This window comes from Saimiri boliviensis, chromosome 2 (assembly GCF_048565385.1).
Source record: "Saimiri boliviensis isolate mSaiBol1 chromosome 2, mSaiBol1.pri, whole genome shotgun sequence".
Lineage (NCBI taxonomy): Eukaryota > Metazoa > Chordata > Mammalia > Primates > Cebidae > Saimiri > Saimiri boliviensis.
This window is the reverse complement of record NC_133450.1, coordinates 7532505-7553690: the sequence shown is the minus strand read 5'-3', so window position 1 is coordinate 7553690 and position 21186 is coordinate 7532505. Positions and strand designations below refer to the sequence as shown.

The 21186-nt window shown below is 43.9% G+C and overlaps 1 protein-coding gene across 1 annotated transcript in view; it reads left to right on the top strand.

Annotated features, from left to right (window-relative positions):
• THSD4 (thrombospondin type 1 domain containing 4) overlaps positions 1-21186 on the top strand; it is a 669073-nt gene that overhangs the window by 19061 nt on the left and 628826 nt on the right. Inside the window, exon 2 of the mRNA XM_039469071.2 lies at positions 7376-7483. Coding sequence (XP_039325005.2) covers positions 7455-7483 — 29 coding nt within the window. The 5' untranslated portion in view covers positions 7376-7454. The remainder of the gene's footprint in view (positions 1-7375; positions 7484-21186) is intronic.

Below are 21186 nucleotides of genomic sequence, written 5' to 3'. Positions count from 1 at the left end.
TTGGAAATACCTACCGCTCCCCAGGTGCTTTTCTGGACAGCAGAAATATAGCAAGTGGGTCTTTGAGGAAGAGGCCCTGTGTTGTGAGGGAGGAAAGACAAGCACAAATCATAATGATACTCTGTGACCATCCCTGGTTCTCCATCTGAGACTTGCACAGAAGCCAAGACATTTAATCAGGTCAGTCAAGTGCTGTAAATCAAGCAACGAAGCCAGTCATATGTGGAGAAGGAAAGCGCTCTCACTCCAGAAGTTTTTCCCCACTTTGATCTGCAGTGTCATGTCATCTGAAATTGAAAAAGCAACTTTGTACAGAAGCAGGAACAAATGGCTCATTTATTTTAAATATCTTGCCCGCCTGATATTTCTGCCCTTGAATGTTTTCCTTAGTTACCTGGGAAACGTTTTTTAGGACTGAAAACAAATATAAACCCCACCAATGTTAATGACCATGAAAATCCTCCAATTTGCGTTGAAATCCTTAACTAATCTGTGCTGGTTACCTAATTTCTCCAGGTGAGGACGGAGATCAAGGTGTTTTCCTTAATGAGTAACAAAACCCACTGTAATATGTTTGCTTGAAAGCTGCCAGGGAGTTTTAATAGATCTTCTCAAGGTTTAATCATTTAGTCCTAATCCAGATTCTGTGAGTTTTCACACTGCTCTGGGCAAGCCAGCCAGTCTGCAGTGTGGGGGTTCCATGGGAAGAAATGAGTTCTGCAGCTGAGTTTGGTTATGACAGGAACGAAAAGGACAGCCTCTGTGAGGTGGTAGGAGAAAGGACTGCGAGCCAAGGACATGTTGGGAGAACATTCCTCTGGCTGTCCTCACATGCAGGGAGCAGCTGGAAATGTGACCGGGCCTGGGACTCCAAGGTCAGCTTCCCTGAATACCTCTGGCCTGGGGCAGGATTTCCTGAAAGGCCTGGGACGATTGATGACCGCCACCAGAGGGCTCGGGAGGGTGGGACGTCCACAGAGGCAGCACGCATCTGCAGTGGGTTAGTGCCTTCAGCGCCTTCCTTCCCAGGGCAGTGTAGACATTGGCTGAGCATCAGCAAAAGCAAGGAGGGAGAAATCCCATGGGGGCCCTGCTTTCTAAGAGGGAAAAGTCCGTAAGAAACTCATGCCATTCGTTCTTCACCCATTCATTTGTTCATCCATTCATTTGTTCATCCATTCATTCATCCGACTGCGATTGCATGCCCGCCCTGTGTCGGCAGCGTGTCTAATAGAAGGGCATTTGTAAAGAAGGTTTAAAGAGTCCTCTACCTTTAAGAAGCTTCCCATCCAGCAAGGGGCAAGTATAAACAGATACATCTAGTATCTGTTAAGGGAGATGATCTCTTCTCTTTAAGCTTCTTGACCCTATCCTGTGCCTGCCATTGTCAGCTGGCACGTCTGCCCACCATGTTGTTTATGTGGATGATTTAAAGCCTACGCCTCCCTCTGTTCTTCCCGCTTGCTGTGGATAATCTCCATTTAATCAGGGGGTGCCTTGAAGATATAAGAGCATTCCTTTTTCAGCCTCTTCATTTTGGACCATTCTTCTTGGCAGCCTTCTCCAGCCAAAGCTCTTTCTCCAATGTGCTGAGTTTTCTCAGATGGGGTATAGGGGACACTCTACACATCCTTGTCCTGGGCCTGTCCCCACCTCCATGCAGTGTAGGGCAGCCTCCTCCCAATGCCTTCCTTGGCTTCCACCTCCATGCTGGTCCCTGTCCTCTTCCCCTGTTGGCTCTGAGGTCCTTGTTGAGTCCTTGGTCCTGTTCTCTGTTACTCACATTGGACTCTTTCTCCAGTACGGGGTTTGTTCATTCCCCAAATACACAAGTCCCTTGGTTTTTTGTTATAGTTTATTTTTATTTTATTTTTTTTGAAGACTCCAGAAGCTTTCCTGTCCACTCAACCAATCATCTTTCCCCAAACCATGCTACTTATCCAGGTGCTGGTTCCCCCTGCCTGGCTACCCTGGACCTGCTGTGTGGCCTTAGTTTGCTATGAGGATTGTGTAGCATGACCTGCACCCCATCTCAGGTGGGACAACCCAGTAAAAGCTGATTCCTGACTCTTTTCTAATCATGCAAGAACAAAGTGGTTTGGAACTGCCCTGATGTTGGGAGCCAACATCCTGGTGCTTTTACCTATCACCACCTAGCATGTCAGACTGGGGACAGTAGGGCCACTGCAAACAGAGGGTCAAGGTTGTGTGAGGAGAGTTTGTGTACATGTCAGCAACACAGGAGAGCATGTCGGTGATGTTGGTATAGACAGGACAAGGCCCAGTAGTGGAGGCTCCCATTCTGTCCCGTTGGGACCCTCAGAGGCAGCTTTCCTAGGAAACAGGCAGGTTCTGAGAACTTGTCCTTACCAGATGTGACTGGGTGCTGGATTTGGGGTCTGGAGCTGCCTCCTTCTAACTTGGTCCTCATTCCTTGCCAGTGAGTCACTTCCTTTCCCCAGGGACAAGCGCTTTTGTTTGGGTAGTTGCTTTAGGCTGTGGGAGTTCCAGAGGACAGCACTCTGGTGTGTGGGAGGGAGGGAGGAGGGAGGGAGGGAGGTTGACCTGGTGCCGGCAGTGGGGTTTTCCTGAACCCCAACTTGAGAGACTGAGTAGATCCTTGTCTTCTGTGGGATGGGCTCCTCCAGGAGGGAGTTCTCAAAGAGTTGTGGTCAGGCCCTGAGGAGAAGGGGCAGGAAGGATACTCAGACGGGGGCCTGTGTGTAAGCGGCGGCAGAATGGTTGAGGCACCATGGCATCCTTTCGGGTCAGGGAATCCTTTTCTGTCCTTAGTTTGATCATGCTGGCCCTGCGTCTGACCCCACTGTCCTGAGCCTTGGGCCTGCTGCTGCTTCCTCTTGGTGTGTGGGGACGGCCACTTTGGCCTGAACCAAATCAGGCGACTTGTTCAATCTTCCTGTAGGATCTTTGTGTAGGGGAGAGAAGGTGGGGCCTCCATCCCCCAAGGAGCCTATGTTCTAACAGAAACGAGATTGTTAGATTTTTTTTTTGTTCACTGTCAAGAAAGGTTATAAATCAACAGGAGCAAACCTCAAAAGGCAGACAGACGCAGAGAGCACGTGTGCTCTCAGCCCACTCGCTGTACCCTTGCCAGACGGATTTTTGGGAACCCTCACTCTTTACAGGTCCCTCCCTGCTCCACAGCCTACAATGGCTCTTTCTTGCCCATCTGATCAACACCGGTCTGGCGCTGCATTTCAGGGCCCGAGATAACGTTTGGCTTTGCCTCAGCTTCTAGGTTTAATTCCCCACAATCATAGTTCTAGCCCTCTGCTGCCCTCTGGTCTTCCAGAATGAGGACTTTTAAACTTTTCTGGCTGGAGGTCACAGTAAGAAATACTTACCCTTATTATGTGTGATGAACGTAGGTATTTTTTTTTCTCTTCTCTTTCATTCTTTTTTTACTTCATTAAAAAATGCTGTTCCTGACCCGAGAAATTAATTTCATGACAGACTCAAGAGTAGTGACCCCCAGATTGAAAAGCAGGGCTAATTTAACACAGTACTAATCATGGAAGCTCAAATGAGAGCCAAGAATGGCGGACCTAGAAAGTGCCAGTGCAAGCTCATCAGCCGTATCCTGAGGGAGAAGTGACCCATCAAATCTGATAAGAAGTTGGTCCAAAAACATAGAGCTGTGGGCTTCACATTTTTTTTTGTGATTGCACTGATTATAAAACAATTTTACATCTGTAAAAAAATGTTTGAGCATACAACTCCAATGTATGTCTGGTTACTTATTTTGCTACTATCAGCAGTAAGCTTGCAAATCTATTTTCAAACGGTTCTGATCATCTCAGATGTTTTGCTGGCCAATGTCTCATCAGATCTGTTCAGGAAGTCTCCCCACTCTGGGGACAACTGTTCTCTCCCAAACCTTCTTCCTTCCATATTGCCCTTTCTTTCCTGACACAACCACTGTATCAGTCTGTTTTCACACTGCTGTAAAGATGCTACCTGTGATTGGGTCATTTACAAACAAAGGAGATTGACTCACAGTTCTGCATGGCTGGGGAGGCCTCAGGAAACTTACAATCATGGAAGAAGGGGAAGCAGGCACATCTTACATGGCGGCAGGTGAGAGAGAGCAAGCAAAAGCAGGGAAAACTACCTTCTAAAACCATCAGATCTCATGGGCACTCACTCCCTATCACAAGAATACCATGGAGGAAATTGGCCCCATGATCTAGTCACCCCCCCACCTGGTCCCTCCCTTGACATGTGGGGATTATGGGGATTACAATTTGACATGAAATTTGGGTGGGGACACAGAACCCAACCATGTCAACCACAGAAGCTCCATTTGCTCCTTCTGTCCCCCAGAAATCTGGAGAGAGTTGTCTTTGACACATCTCTTTCTCTTGTCACCTCAACCATTCACTTACTGTGTTCTGGGAACTTGACTGCCCAGGAGACAGTCAGCTCTTCCCACCTTCTCCTGCCACATTGCTTCCTTCTTCCTCTGACTCCTCACAAGAGCCTCCCTCTCCCTGGGATGCTCCCCTGCCCATCTCCACAAGGCTGACTCCTACTCACCCTTCAAGCCCCCACATAGAGGCCACTGTCTCAGAGGGACCTTCTCTGATCATTGCCCAGGGCACTTTCTGAGGCACCTTGGACTTTCTTTCATGGCTCTTACCACAATTTTATTTTTATATTTATTTATTTTTTAGTTTGTTTAAAGAATGTAGCTCTCCAGCCTCGAGGCTGTAATTTCTTGATTGTGTGTGTGTGTGTGTGTGTGAGTGTGAGAGTGTGTGTGTGAGTGTGTGTGTCCAGCACTCAGGCCATACAGTCTAGATAAATATTTCATATAAAAACCCTATGAGGTCGTTAAAAACAGTATCCCCTCTCTTATAGATAAAGAAAGATAGGTTAATTGCCAAAGGTCAGCTGGTTAATATAAGTGAATGCTGGCCTCACACCCATTTCTTTCCAATTACATTATGTACACTTACCAACAATTCTAGATTGTTCATTTATTATCTGCCTAGGCTAAGGCTCAAATTTAAGTCCCATCTAACTTGCTGATGCCAGACCATTCCTCTACAGCGATTCTTCTTCTTGTGCTACTCAGAGTCTGAAGGAACACTGTTTCCCCTGTGTTGTTCTGGATAATGACACCATCCTTTTCCCCGTGGTCCATGTCCCGTAATCTTACTCTCCTAAGCTAGATCGTAAAAGTGAGACTGTGGATTCCCACAGCACTGGAGAGGACCTGAGCATACCACCTATTGAGTAAACAATTACTGATTAATTGATGGTTATCCGGGACCTGGCAAAGACTTCATTTGACTTCCAAGTTAAATCCCCTGACTTGGTGCAGACCTGTTCCGCAGCCAAGAGCAAGAAGACCGCACCTCTGATTCAGAGGCATTTTAACTGTTCCAATTTGCAATTGTTGGCCTTCTTCCTGGTGAATCTCAGTGTAATTTCTGACTGAGAGCCAAGAATTTAAGGGTCTTCAATAGCAGGAGTAATTTCATGAGTTGCTGATGGCTAATTAGGGATGATTACAGTTAAGAGGCTTTACTTTCTTAATAACTCCCAGAAAGGGCCTGTGGTAACTTAAAAATCTTGATTCTTTTCCCCTGAGAATGGAATTGTCTGGTTCTCATGACTATCTTTTCACAAATCCTTGTCGTTTATCTTCCCACCCACCTTTTCTGGTGAGAAGGAAGTCTGAAGTCCCCGGAAGAAACAAGAAAATAATGATCTTGGAGAACTCCACCTTTATTAGAACGGATCCCTGGCACACCCTGGAACTTTGCTTCATTTGTCTTTCCCTTGAAGGAGATGCAGCAGGAGGGAAGACTGGGCCATGCTCTGTTTTATTCTCAAATTTTATTGCGTTGGAACCAATCCGTCCATCCCACGACTTCTGACGCTATTTATAACTTGCCTTTGAAACTATTGGCTCTCTTAACAACGTTTAGAAATTCTGTTTGGCCAGGGCTTCTGAATGAAGTAGTATTTATAGGTGAGAGTTTTTACCTACCTGTTTTCACTGTGACAACGTATTTTAAGTATTACTTGACCTGTTCTTGCGTCAGTGTATTAGTTCATTTTGCGTTGCTATAAAGGAATGCTTAAGACTGGGTAATTTATAAAGAAAGGTTTATTTGGCTCCTAGTTCTGCAGGCTGTACAAGAAGCATGGTGCTGGCTGGCATCTGCTTCTGGTGAGGACCTCAGGAAGCTTTCAATCATGGTACAGGGGGAAGCATAGCCAGTGTATTGCATGTCAGGAGAGGGAGCAAGAGAGAAGGGAAGAGGTGCCAGGCTCTTTTTAACAATCAGATCTCACCCTAACCAATAGAGTGAGAACTCACTCATTACCACAAGGAGGGCATGAGGACATTCATGAGGGATCCACCCCCATGACCAGACACCTCCAGTGGGCCCCACCTCCAATACTGGGAATCAGTTTTTAGCATGAGATTTGAAGGGGACAAGTATCCAAACTCTCAGTATCAGAGCTACCATTTATTTACTGAGGGTGACTCTGCACCAGCCACTGTCTAAGCATGTCACATGCATCCCTTCATTTAATCTTTAGAACCACCTGCAGGAGTTCTTTAGACAGTATTTTTAAAAACAAGTTTAATTGAGAAATAATTTATATCTTGTATGTTTCACAATTTAGTGTACAATTCAGTGATTTTTAGTATATTTGCAGGATTGTGCAACCATCACCATAATCTAATTTTAGATCACATTTGTCACTCCCGGAAAAAATACTGTACCCTCCCATGAACTCCTCCCAACCCCCAACCTCCAACCCCAGGCCACCACGAATCTACTTTGTCTCTGTAGATTTGCCTATTCTGCGCATTACCTATAAATGGAATCATATAATGCATGCTATTTTTGTATCTGGCTTTTTTCACTTAATATAATGTTTCCAAGGTTCATCCATGTTGTTGCATTCATGAGTACTTTATTTTTTTTATTGTTAGTCAATATTTTTATTCAACTTGTGCAGTTGGGGAAACGAAACGAATGTGACATGACATTTATGGTCAAATAACCTGTAATAGATGGGGCTGGATTTCCAGCCCAAGTGTGCCTAGCACCAGCTCCCCTATTAGCTCAGAGCTTGAGGTAATTGTTCTGATTGTGATTTACTGAACATCTTTTGTGGGTCAGGCACTGTGCTGGTTGTCTTGTAAACTTGTTACCTCATGTTCATATATAGTCGGATTTCAGGTGGGAAATCTCGGTAACCATAACTGGGCACTTTCGTTTTAATATCTTGTCTTCCATTTGCTCATTTCTGATTTCATTAACCCAGGTATGCCTCTAGAATCTTTCTAAGTAAATGATGCTAAAAATAACATTGCTCATTTCTGTAGGACTTGAACGTGACTCCCAGTTGCAGGAAATTGGCAACGTCTCTGAAGAGCCCTTGCTTTTGCCTGAACCCCAAGCATCATGGTTTTCCATTTCATGCAGTCTTTCAGGTAAGTGAAGAACCTTTATTTAAAAAAACAGGAGGATAAGAAATTTGATATTTGCATTTTATTATATTGTTTCTTAAAGTAAGTGATCTTAAGGGTCTGCAACTGACGTACTATATCAAGACTGATATTTTTGTTATAATACATCCAGATGGGTAATAGTTTGCTATTCAGAAGGGTCTCCAAGGCCTTGGGAGCTGTGTGCTGTGCTGAGTGGTTTGGGGTCTAAGTCAATCTACTATCTTCTGGGAGACCTCTAGGTTTCAAAAAAAAATTTTTTTAGGCTGGGTGCAGTAGCTCATGCCTGTAATCCCAACATTTTGGTAGGCTGGGGTGAGCGGATAACCTGAGGTCAGGAGTTTGAGACCAGTCTGGCCAATGTAGTGATACCCCATCTCTACTGAAAATACAAAATTAGCTGGGCATGATGGCAGGTGCCTGTAATTCCAGCTACTCAGGAGGCCGACGCAGGAGGATCACTTGAACCCGCGAGGTGGGGTCAGATCAATGGATATTTATTTACCATGGTTGTGTAATAGAATTATGTAAAGAACTTTTTAAAAATCATTCTCTGGTTGCAACGCCATAGATTTTGATTGAATATGGTATTTTTAAAAGGTGCTCTCTCTTGTTCCTTATGTGCAAAGCGTCTTTGACTTTCAACCACGTTTAAAAATTCAATCATTGTATCAATCATGAGTGGCAAGTTGAGTAAGTACTACTATCCCTTTTGTGTAGATCAGAAAACCAGTTCTCAGAGAGCTTACATTGCGGCTGTCACCTTCCTTTATATGCAGAGTTAGAATAAGGGATCTGAGCATTGGAACTGTAATCCGTGTTATTGAGGTTATTTTCAAACTTTTTAAAAAGGCTGACAGACCCTTTTAAAAATTCTTCCATCAAAATCCTGCGCAAGATCTCAATATGTGGAATAGACAATGACAGTATTTTATTAATATAAATTTGTAAGTTTAAATTTATACTGTTTATACATTATGAGATCAATGCATTGATTTTGATAAATACCAACGTTTGAAATCAGGGTTTATCGTTGTCAGCTTAATTATCTGCTTCAGCATCTAGTTTACTTTGCAACTATTTAAATAAATTGTGAATCTGGAATGAAGGGAAGGAAGAAAGTTTTGTTTCAAAGTTGAATCATTACGATGTCTTGTAGTCTTTTTTTCCATAACTGTACATTAGTCCCAAATGCCTAGAACTTATAACAGAAAGTAGAAGGCTCTGTAGTATGTTATTATGGTGGTGCCACAGGTGGTTGGCCAACCAGGGCTAGAGCATTTGCCAAGCAGATGCCCTTGGGCTAATGCCTCGTGTTTAATTGAGTATAGTACATGTGTATGAGCTTTAGTATGTAGTTGCTTGTATAATTTTACATGAGCAGATGTGTGCAGGCCTGCAATCCAAATACCCACAGAGAACTACAGGCGTCTTTATCAATGACATATTCACACGCATGTCAGATATGGTCAGAAAAGAAAGAAAAGGCTTCCTTCTGAAGGCTGTATGACATTGAGCCATGAGTGGGACAGCCCAAATTAATGTTTGGTGGTTTCTTCAAGATAGAAATTGGCATCTAGTACAAATTAGCATATGTCTTTTTTTTTTAGACAGGGTCCCGCTCTGTCACCCAGGCTGGAGTAAAATGGCACAATCTCAGCCCACTGCAAGCTCTGACTTTGGGGTTTAAGCAATTCTCTTGCCTCAACCTCCAGAGTAGCTGAAATTACAGGCAACCGCCACAACGCCTGACTGATTTTTTTGTGTGTGTTTTTAGTAGAGATGGCATTTCTCCATGTTGGCCAGGCTGGTCTCGAATTCCTGACCTCAGGTGATCTGCCCGCCTCGGCCTCCCAAAGTGCTGGGATTATAGGTGTGAGCCACCGCACCCGGCCTAGCATGTGTGCTTTTTAAAAACTGTAGTTTAAAAAAGAGTTTAAAAGGTATTTCAAGGCATGAAATATGCATCTGGTTTGTGGAAGTTCCAAATTATTGTTGTAAAACCGTAGGGGAGTGAGCAATGCAGTTGGCCCACAGGGTCACTGTAGGACCACAGCATTTCGAGCACCAGGACCAACCAGGGCCCCATGTGGGACAAAGAAGTAGAGGTCACAGTCAGTTATTGAACTGGTTCAAAGACGGCAAGTGGATTATGAAAGGTAGGTCTACCGTATACTAAGCTCGTGTAAGTCTGGCTGTCATCAAAAAGGCCCCTACAAGCCCTTGACCACCCTCAAAAATGTGGCCACCCAAGCTGCACGGGCAGGGAGTTTCTTGGGAGGAAGTCCCTTTGACAAAGTTTTTTTCTTAATGTTTTGTTTTGTTTTTTTTTTTCCTGTTTTTTTCTTTAATTTTTAAGAGATAGGATATTGCTCTGTCACCCAGGCTGGAGCGCAGTGGCGCAATCATAGCTCACTGTAACCTTGAATTTCTGGACTCATGCGATCCTCCACCTCTGCCTCCTAAATATTAGTAGCTATGTCTGGGAATTTTAATGAATGCCCCTGCAAACAGTTAGCCTCCTGTAATAATCTAAGCAGGGTGTGTGGTAGGGAGGTCATCTCGCTCTGTGGGAAGCCTGGGGAACTCACCTCTAAACCATGCATTGTTTGAAGGAAATTGCCCACAGAAGAGAAATTAGCAGGATGGGAGTAGTTGAAAGCTAGATGCTATCTTTGTGGTAGAGCTCTGGAAGCCTGGACAGGCTGCTAGCACGAGGGTCCTGCTGCAGGGATTGTTTGAACCGGGCTGCTCAGCAGGACCTTTTGCCAAGAATTCTGCTGTCAGTACTAGAGAAAGAAAATGAATTCTGCTGTCAGTACTAGAGAAAGAAAAGAATTATGAGGACAGCTGATTCTTTAGGGGATCTCAGCTTGAGATTTCCATCAAACTCCCTTCTTCATAAACAGGGTGCATAACAACCATTTTGCCTCGTTTTGAGGGCCATGTAAATATATTTTTAAGAGAAAAAGAAGCAAAACTAGAGTGACTTTTGTTTAAATGCTTTTCAGAATGTTATGGAGAAAAGGGCTATGGTTACTTGAAGAATGAGAGGTCTGACAAAACTGGTAGATGAGAAACACGCACACGCAGATACGTTAAGGAATTTTTAATATTTATCAAGGCAATTCAGTGCATAAAGATCAATTGGAAAAGCTGGAGAGTTTCTCTACCTAAAGAAAAAACAAATTAAAATTAGGAGTTAGCTGTCAGGAAAATCCTTGAACAGAAAGAACATGTAAGGGGAGTCACAATTCTGATATACAGAGATTTCGTTTAAATATCCCTCCCCAATTTTTGCCACACCACAGAGAAATAGAAATCCAGCTTCCTCCTCATTGAAAGAGACAGAAGCCTTGGGCATTAACATGGCAAGAGTATCTCTGCCTTGCTCAGAGTGCGTGGTAATTAAAGAAATCACAGTTAAACCTAGTAGCAGAAGAGACACTAAGATTTTAACTCTCAATGGATCTGGTTAGGGGATTATCATTGCATCTTGGACAAGCTCTGGATGCCATGAAAAATTCAGGGCAATTAAAATCCATGTGGACCAAAGGGTAGGCTAATCCTAGTTAAGGAATGTTTGTCATCTGTTAAAAATTAGAAAGGAAATGGCACTAAATGATTCAGAAACAAAAGATGCAAGAGTATCTCTGCCTTGCTCAGAGTGTTTATATTTCTTAAAGGCTTGCTCCAAATCATGCACCTGTTTTTTTGGATGCACAATTACATCTTTATTTGTTTGTTCAGTGAGTGATAGGAAGGAAACACAATTTTACCCCTAGAACAGTACAATAAATGCTGATGGCTATCTGAGTTGGCCAGCCAACAAAATCTCTGGAGCCAGTCTACCTGACCAGATGCTCTTCCTTACTTCGAGGAGTGCTTTCATATGGTTGACATATTTTATGTTTCAAATGAAAGCAAAGAAAAAAACAGAACGATCAAATGCCAAACAAGTGGTTAAGCTGGCAGGAAATAAAATGGACTTTGGTGATTTTTATTTTGAACCATGGTTTTTGAGGAATTACAGATGTAATTAGAGCGATTACAGAGTTAGATGGTGTTTTTATGAGGGAGTCTTCTGGATTATTTTAAGGGTTTTACAGGTTGATGGCCCTAGGTCAAGTGTCTGGTTTTAGTCTTCTGCAACTTAAAGTTTTTCTTTTCCTCGATACATACTTCAATAAAGTATTATTACTGTAATACCTGTCAGCTACTACATGTAGAAATACAACCAAAAAGGACTGAGGAAATGAGAAAGAGAAAGGTGACTGTTCTTGGGGGCAATTGAAAAAGAGCCTGAATGCAGAAAGGAAGAAAGAAAGCGATTAACAAAATGTGTTTGTATGTGTGAGAAAGAGAATGCCCCAAGTAGTGATATTTAAGGTATAATTGATCGATGAAAACTGAAATTTCTCTCAAAGGTAAAGAAATATGTGATAATTGGGTGGGGTCATGGAGTCAATCAATATCCCTGTGCCAGTGATCAGGAAATGGGGAGAAGAAGGAGGAGCAGGAGGAAGGGAGGCCAGGCCTGGATCACACATATTAAACTTCATGGTATTAATAAGGCAGGCCGGAATTTATGTAACTGACATCTAAACTACTTCTTGGTTGATGCTTAATAAATATTTGTTTAAGGGTGAATCAATAAATTAATAACTACCTTTTATGTACAACAGATAAGGTTTATCTTTTCTGACCAGGATGGTTAGCTAGTTAATTACAAAAGTAGAATGAAGCATGGAAACCAAACAAATGACACACATACACCTTTAACAGTTTACTTTTAACTTAAAACACATGTACATCCACTCACCAGTCTTTTGATGTGCGGCCATGGGCTTTTCTTTGCGCCTGAACCCCAGATTGTCTTTCTTGTATAAACTGTACCCATAAGCATGATCGGACGTTTCCATTTGGGTTCCTTTTAAGTGCAGTGAGAATTTAAAGACATTTGCAAAGCAATCTGAGTACCGGAATGATTCTGGATTTTTATTATTTTTGCCCCTAATCATTTGCAGTTATCTCATCCACACCTAATTTGCCAGCATTTTTTTTTTCCCCTCTGGGCTGCTTGCCTTTATTGAGTCTTTCCAAAGCAATTAACTTCATTTTTCTAAAAACAACGAACAAGTGCGCTTTCTTCTCGTGCTTGCTTTCATGGGTTTGTTTACTATTTGAATACTTTATGTCACTACAAAGCAATAGCAACTGGCATAAACAGGTGTGGGAGCATGGTTGACACTATATGAACACAGCACATCTGGTGGGGTGCAGAAGTGTACAGGTGTCCGGGGAAGAACCTGTTGGAGTCTTGACTGTGGGAAGTCCGAGAGGAGCCATCTGAGTGGTAGGCAGAGAGGCTAGGAGGAAATAAAATAGATTTTTGGAGGACTGCCCTGGCAAACCCCCACCTTTAAAATGACGGCAAGCATGCAGACAGTATTGATTTTTCTTTATGCCTGGCACAGCCCGGTACCTGGATCCTGTCCTCATCACTCACTCCTTGACTGTGGGATTTGCTAGAACATTCTGTACCCAAAAAGGTTCAGGAGAGTCAAGGTGTGATCACTGGGCTGCCAATTACCCATTCCTTACATCTCTAAGTGGATTTTTATGCTTCGGGTTCACATTGACCCCTCCTCTTCCTGCCAGGGATTAGAACCAGTAATTCCGATTTGTAGAAGGCTTTCTTTTTAGCATTACCTTCCTTTCCCCAGCTCTTTTGTTTTTCCAGCAGGGAATTCTGGGCTGCACTTAGAAAACATTTTCTTGATGAAAACTGTCACAGAGCCGCATTTTTAAAAAAAAAATTATTTTTTTTTAGAGACAGGGATCCCTCTTTGTTGCCCAGGCCGGAGTACAGTGGTGCAGTCATAGCTCACTGGCACCTCAAATGCCTCGGCTCACACGATCCTCCCACCTCAGACTGCTGAGTAGTGTGCTACCAGGCCTGGCTAACTTAAAAAACATTTTTATAGAGATGTGATCTCACCATCTTGCCCAAGCTGATCTTAAACTCCTGGACAGCAGCACTTTCTTTAGTGACTGATATTTCCTTCTTCCTCTTTTTCCTCTCCTTCCTTCACTTTATTCTATCCTTCTGTTCTTTTATTCACTTGGTGTTTGTTAGTCCTGAGGATGGGTCAAGATTATGCTGATTGTTGTGCTCGCTGCAAAGGTGTATCAGAAACCATTTCCTCAAGAAACCTACCATTGAGGATGGAAATTTACCAAAGGGTGTTGTGTCTTTAAAAGCTGTGCTGTGTAGGCCAGCAAGGTGGCTCACATCTGTAGTCCTAGCAGTTTGGGAGGCCGAGGCAAGCAGATCACTTGAGCCTGGGAGTTCAAGGGCAGCCTGGACAACGTATGAAACCCTGGTTCTATAAAAACAAACCAAAAATTAACTGGGTATGGTTGCATGCACCTGTGGTCCCAGCTCTTCAGGAGACTGAGGTGGGAGGATCACTTGAGCCTGGGAAATCAAGGCTGTGGTGAGTGGTGATCTTGCCTGGGTGACAGAGCAAGACCCTGTCTCAAAAAAGAAAAAAAAAAAAAAAAGGAAAAAAAAAAGCTGTGCTGTGATGGAACACTTCACATTGGCAGAGGTACTCGTCCAGAACATACAAATGGTTGCAAGAGCTGAGAACCTGGAAACAAGCGATAAAAACCAATTGCAGTTAGAATATGTGTCCTTAATTTCATGCTCTATAATGGAAACATTTCACTCTGCCTGAGCCAGGTAGGCCTTTTCCTGGGGCCTGTTGGTCTTTGTTTGGCTGCAGCTTGGTTATCTGAATGTTTCTAAGACCAAGGCAGATCCAGAGGGCGCCCAGTTAAGAGGATGCGGGGTCACTGACAGTACAGTAAGCAACACCTGATAGCAGGAAGGAGCCAGCTAACTGCCAACCAGATTCAGAAAGCCCTGTGTGTCTGAAGATCTCAAGCCCAAGCCTGCTGTGCTCCAAAGAGCACCATCTTGATTGATATTTACTCTGGTGCCTCTGAACCATCTAAGAAAGGTTACTTAAGCTCAGATTAATTTGTGTAAGAAAACAGAGGAAATAAATAGAATGCATTTTTTATTTTTTTGAGACAGGCCGGAGTGTAATAGCGTGATCTTGGCTCACTGCAACCTCCACTTCCCGGAGTGATTCTGCCTCAGCTTCCCGAGTAGCTGGGACTACAGGTGCGCACCACCACGCCCAGCTAATTTTTGTGTTTTTAGTAGAGATGGGGGTTTTACCATGTTGACCAGGATGGTCTCGATCTCCTGACCTCATAATCCGCCTGCCTTGGCCTCCCAAAGTGCTGGGATTACAGGCGTGAGCCACTGTGCCTGACTTGCATTTTTTAAAGTTTGGGATTTATGTGGTTAGTTTCACTTATTTTGAAATTTAGAGTGTCCTCTACTGGGACTGGATGAATGCAGCTTTATTGCGTCCACCTAGTTTCTGATGATTCTTGCAAGGGGTGGCAGAAAATAAAGGAGATTGTGAAGCTACCACCTCATACAGAGTGGGGAAGTAAGTTGATGTAATCAAATGGCAAATGCTTGCTTTGTAAAAATGTGTTGTAGCCAGGCACAGTGGCTCACGCCTGTAATTCCAGCACTTTGGGAGGCCAAGGAGGCCGGTCATGAGGTCAAGAGATCAAGACCATCCTGGCCAACATAGTGAAACCCCGTCTCTACTAAAAAAATACAAAAATTAGCTGGATGTGGTGGCGTGCACCTGTAATCCCAGCTACTTGGGAGGCTGAGGCAGGAGCATTGCTTGAACCCGGGAGGCGGAGGTTGCAGTGAGCTGAGCTCGCGCCACTGCACTCCAGTCTGGCACCTGGTGACAGAGCAAGACTCTTGTCTCAAAAAAAAAAAAAAAAAAAAAAAAAAGTGTTCTAATGAGGCCCTGCAGCACAGTGGTTAAGAGTCCAGGCCAAGGGTCTGACTGATTGCTGGTGTTAGAAATCAGGCTTTGCCACTTAGCATGCTTGTGTGGCTTTTTAGTAAATGACTTAGTCTCTCTTTGCCTCAAATTCCTCACCTGCAAAATGGGTATAATAAAAATGTCTGATAGGATGGTCGTGAGGTACTTTCTGAGAGTGCTGAAATCAGGTACTATCTGAGAGTGCTGAAATCAATGGTAGCCATCAGCTGTTTATTGGCCAACATCATTGGTAACCCATATCCCTTCCTTGCTGCCTTTACTCTTAACTGTTGTCAGAGGAAGGCAGAGGACTGAGCTGAACATGGTAAAATGCATGCTTGGCAAAAAAATTTTTTTTTCTGTATATACAGAATCTCGCTCTGTTACCCAGGCTGGAAAGCAGTGGTGCGATCTTGGCTCACTACAACTTCTCCCTCCTGGGTTCAAGCTATTCTTCTATCTCAGCTTCATGAGTAGCTGCAATTACAGGCATGCACCACCACACCTAGCTAATTTTTGCATTTTTAATGGAGACGGGGTTTCACTGTGTTGGCTAGGCTGGTCTCGAACTTGTGACCTCAAGTGATCTGCCTATCTCGGCCTCCCAAACTGCTGGGATTACAGACCTGAGCCACTGTGCCCAGCCAACAAACATTTGTTATCTCCAGAGTGCACTAGGCAGGATTTCACTAAAATGCTAAGATTTTGGCTCTCTTTTGCTAAGGTCGATATAGTTTTATTAGTGATCTGGTTGCTCCCAAAATATCTCTTGGGTTGTATTAACTGAAGAAGAAAGGAAGTAGGTTTTTTTTTTCTCTTGTTTTCCTTGTTTTGTTACTTGATATGCCCAAGTGGTGTTGAGTTCATTGAAGTAATCTGAGGTACACAGGGGCTGTGACAGTATCCACCCTTATTGCAGCTGAGATGGTCGCGGGGTGGAGAGTGGGGCTGGCCAAGGCAAATACAGAAGCCCAGAGCCCCAGTTCCATGATGTAAATCTGGTACCAAATTTCAATGCGCATTCTTTTCTACATGGGGAAGTGGAATGATAGAGTGTTTAAAACCTAGAACAGCACTGGGTAGAGGGCATAACTGTTTTTTCTTTTTTTGGTTGGTGTGAAATGTTAGGTTATTTTGACTGCAAGGTGAATCGGAAAGTCTTGGTTGGAATGCAGCTTCCCCCTGCCACTTGGAAAGCAGTGTGTGATTTGTTTGCCAAAGGCCCTGGTAGCCTTCAGTCTGTCAAAACGTTGCAAGCTGGGAGCGGTTTGCCAAAGCAAACTATCAAAGTGAAATAACACACGAGTTGCGCACACAGAGGCACATGCATGCTCTCTCTTTCCCCAACATTAATTTTGAATTGCGTCTGGAGGAACACGGATTTGGGCTTGATTGTTGGTATTCTGAAAGGGGACGGGCACAGCTACAGATACCAATTAGCTAGGTATGCGCAAGCAGGGTGAGGTATCCTAAAACGGAGTGTGCTGAGCAGGGGTGGGAAACTTTCAGCCCTTGGCAGGGTTTCATCTGGCCCCTGGGGTTATATATTGCTGTGTCTGCTGTTATTGTAGCCCGAAGAATAATTTTCCCACTGGGGGAATTTATTCTATTCCATTCAGAGCAGAGACCATTTAATATCTAAGATTTTACTGCAGAATGAATTTTGTGGGGTACTCCTATGCATTTTAGCTTCAATAGGGCCCAGTAAATGAAGAAAAGCATTTGAACATCTAAATATAATTTGTGTTGCACCTTTGTGAAAAGAGGCACCAGCAAACATCTTGCTACCACATCTTAGGATCTTCTAAGGATGGTTTTTTTGGAGAGAGGTAACATAGAAATTCAAAAGCACAACTAATTTTTTATAAATACCTCATAAAAGAAAATTTTAAAAGCTCCCAAAGTGGCTTTGGACATTTTTGAATACGTTAATTCACACTATTTTCACTTAATCTTGAAATATCAAGGGTCTCCAAGATGGTGAAGCATCATTCTTTAACTCAGTGAATTAAGCTCCAACTATATAGTAGCCACTCTGGTAGGTGCTGGGGAATAAAGTAGTGATGAAAGAAACTCCCTGATCTCATGGAGCTTACATTCCATTGGATAGAGAGAGAAATTTAAGTAAAGTCATAATACGTGAAATAGTAAGTGCTCTGGAGAAAAGGGCTGGGCAGGGAGAGGGGCCACTGTTTCTTGTTGCATCAAGAAAGCCCTGTGAAGACAAGATCCTTTGGGAAGAGACCTTAAGAGGTAAGGGAATGAGTAGAATTGACCAGGCAACCTGGAATGCAATTCCTTGGAGTCAGAGGAAAACCTAGGTGTGGTCTTATTCCCTCTCCTGCCCCAGGTCTCCCTGAATGCTATAGAAGTACAACATTGGATCAGTGATTATCCAAAACTGCTCCTTACAAATACTGTGTGTGCCAAGAGCTTTGAGGGGCTGAGGTGTAACACATTTATGGAGCTGCTCTTTGTTTGTTTGTTTGTTTTTAAACAAAATCACACCAATCTGGTTTTCTTTTTAAATGAGTAAGCAGTACCAGAATATGTTGCAAATGATTCACATTTGTAGACATGGGTTCATAACGTGCTTTCTTGCACATTAACTCATTTGAGGTAGGCAGGACAAGTTACGTAATTCCCATTTTTCAGATGAGGAAACTGAGGCACAGAGAGAGAAGGTGATTTGCCCAAGCTCATGCAACCATGGAACATGGAATTGTGAGTTGTGGTGCACATGTTCTTGGTTTAGAGGTCAAATTGGATCCAGTAGGGATACAGCTAGATACTGCCCTTTTGCCACCACTGTCTGGGAACTTGCTGTCTTTAATTCTCTTGCCCTATTGCTGGAAGCCGTCTTGGGCAGTATTTCCAGTATATTATGTATTTAATGAACAGGCTCATTTTCAACTATTAAAGAGTCCAAAGAGGCCAGTCACAGTGTCTCATGCTTGCATCCCAGCACTTTGGAAGGCCAAGGTGGGTGGATCATGAGGTCAGGAGTTCGAGACCAGCCTGGCCAAGGTGAAACCCTGTCTCTACTAAAAATGCAAAACGTAGCCAGGCGCACTGGCGGGTGCCTATAATCCCAGCTACTCAGGAGGTTGAGGCAGGAGAATCGCTTGAACCAGGGAGGCGGAGGTTGCAGTGAGCCAAGATCACATCACTGCACTTCAGCCTGGGCAGCAGAGCAAGACTCTTGTCTCAAAAAAGAAAAAAGAAAAAAAAGAAAGTAAAAAGTCCAAAGGAAATTGTGTGTGGTGGGAGTGAGAAGGGGGATTATTTTAGAAATTATCGAGAACATCAGTAACATCACCATCTAGAGCTGTACCATTAGCTTTCTCTGTCCTGAATAGCACAGATCTGTGTATCTGTGCACTGGACAGTACAGACAGAGAATGTTTTCATCATCATAGAAAACTCTATTGGAAAGTGCTAGTCTAGATCCTCAGCAAGTTATAATTCAATTCTTTATTCTTCTCACCACTAATTTCATATTATTTTTCTGAATACATCCCTTGCTTGGAAGAATGTTGTTATAAATACAGTATATTGAAAGTAAAGTCTAGGCTGTGCATGGTGGCTCATGCCTGTAATCTCAGTACTTTGGGAGGTTGAGGCAGGTGGATCACCTGAGGTCAGGAGTTTGAGACCAGCCTGGACAACATGGTGAAACCCCATCTCCACTAAAAATGTAAAAATTAGCCAGGCATGTTGGTTCCACCTGTAAGCTCAGCTACTCAGAAGGCTGAGATAGGAAAATCACTTGAGCCTGGGAGGCAGAGGTGGCAGTGAGCCGAGATCGTACCATTGCACTCCAGCCTGGGCCACAGAACAAGAATCTGTCTCAAAACAAAAAACAAAAGGAAAGTCTAGTCAGATACAAAAATTTGATCTCTTATCCAATTAAAAGGTTCTTTTCTCCTTCAAGCTGGGTCTGTTGTAGCCTCAGACCCCTGTAGTAGGGAAGAGGGGGGCTTGGTTGGTTTCTTCACATTCCTAGTTCCCTGCCCTGTCCATTCACTGCCATTGTGAATTCCTCCAGGGTGAAGCAGAGGAGAGGAGAGGTAACTGGCTATGACGTTCCTAGTGGAATTGGTGTCCCTTGTAATTTGTGCTACTGTCCTCGGTTGGCAGATGTCTAAGTTCCAGATGTTCCTCTCTTAGGCACTTTGGAGCATTTCCCCTCACTGGGCTCTCCTGCTGCACCATTCCCTGGTGCAGGCTTTGCAGATCTGGCTGCTCCTTAGGTTCCATCTCTACCCCTCAGCTCCTGTACTCCGCGGGTAAAAACCATACCTTTACTTTCGAGGAGGGGGGTCATCTCATTCTAGTGAAAATCTTTGGTAGAGTCCTTTCCAGATAACCTAAGTTCCATGTCTTTCCATGGGCATGGAAAGCATCTCCTGCCCCTCCAGGCTCTATAAATACAGACTGTTCCCACCCTAGCCTTCTCTCCATTTTTCCCTCCTAGATACTCTAGCTGGGGTTTGGCCTTTATATGGTTTTCAGAGGAGAATCAGGCACCAATCCTTATACCCCCCGATACCGTGGCGTCTGGATCAAGCTCTGAATGTTGTCCCTCTTGCTTGGCTGGAGAAGTGCTCCTACTTTTCCTTTTCCATAGGGGAGTGGAGGGGCTGTACTCAGCACTCCTACATCCATCTTCAGGGAAATTTACACCTAGCAAACTCCATCCTCCAGCCTCCTTATGCATATAGGTGGGAGCTAGGTGAGGGGATGGTGGGCTCCCGCTTTGTAGGTCCGAATAGACAGTGCAGCCACTCTTTTTGGCGTGCGTGCATGCGTACCTAATACTCACGTTCTCAGCTCTGGAGCCTCTGCTGCAACGCCATGACAACAGCTAAAAGGATGCCTTCAACATCATATGACAGAGACCGTCTTCCCTGTATCTCACCACATTGCACAGTCTAACCAGTCTGTCCATGTCCATTCTGTGTGGTCTGCTGGGTCACTTACATACAAAACAGGAGCTGGGATGGAATTTTGGATTTTCAGAAATGGTGGAAGCCTTATCTAACTCCGCAAGACCTAACCCCAGGCTTCAGGCAGGTTTTTCTCATCTCCACCCTCATGTAGTGGGTTTTTCTGGCCTTCACATCTCTCACTTGTGTTGGAAGTCTCAAAAAGATTGGGAACCACTACATTATTTAACTTAGGTTAAATAAGGTTTGACAAATGGTCAAAAGATGTAGTAGCCTCATTGCAGGGATGCTTAAAATAATGACGTTGGTGATTTGAAATCACCAGACTTTGGGCATTTAAATTAATTGACAATACTTATCTCTCCTTTGATCTGAGGTTACATTTCCAACAGCATGCAGGGGGACTTGGGGCAGGAGAGAGAGCGAAAGATCTAGGTTTTCTTCTGACTCAGAGGGACTGCATTCCAGGTTGCCTGGCCAACTCTACTCGTTCCCTCACCTTCTTAACTTAACTACCCATGCCAAGTGTTTTACCTCTGTTACAGTCTTCACAGAAGGTGAGAAAATTTGAGGCATGGAAATGCTAACTGACCCAAGATCACCCAGATGGGAATGATGGCGCTGGGATTCTAGCCTGGCTCTATGCCCTGTCCGGCACACCCTGCTCTCTCAGCCAGCTCCTATTTCCCCACCTCCCCTTTATTTGATGACATGCCCTAATCAGGGCTGGTGACAGTGAGGCTTAGCACAGCTGATCCCACCCATGGAGAGCATATGTGACATCAAAAGGCCGGGAAGAGGCAGAGGA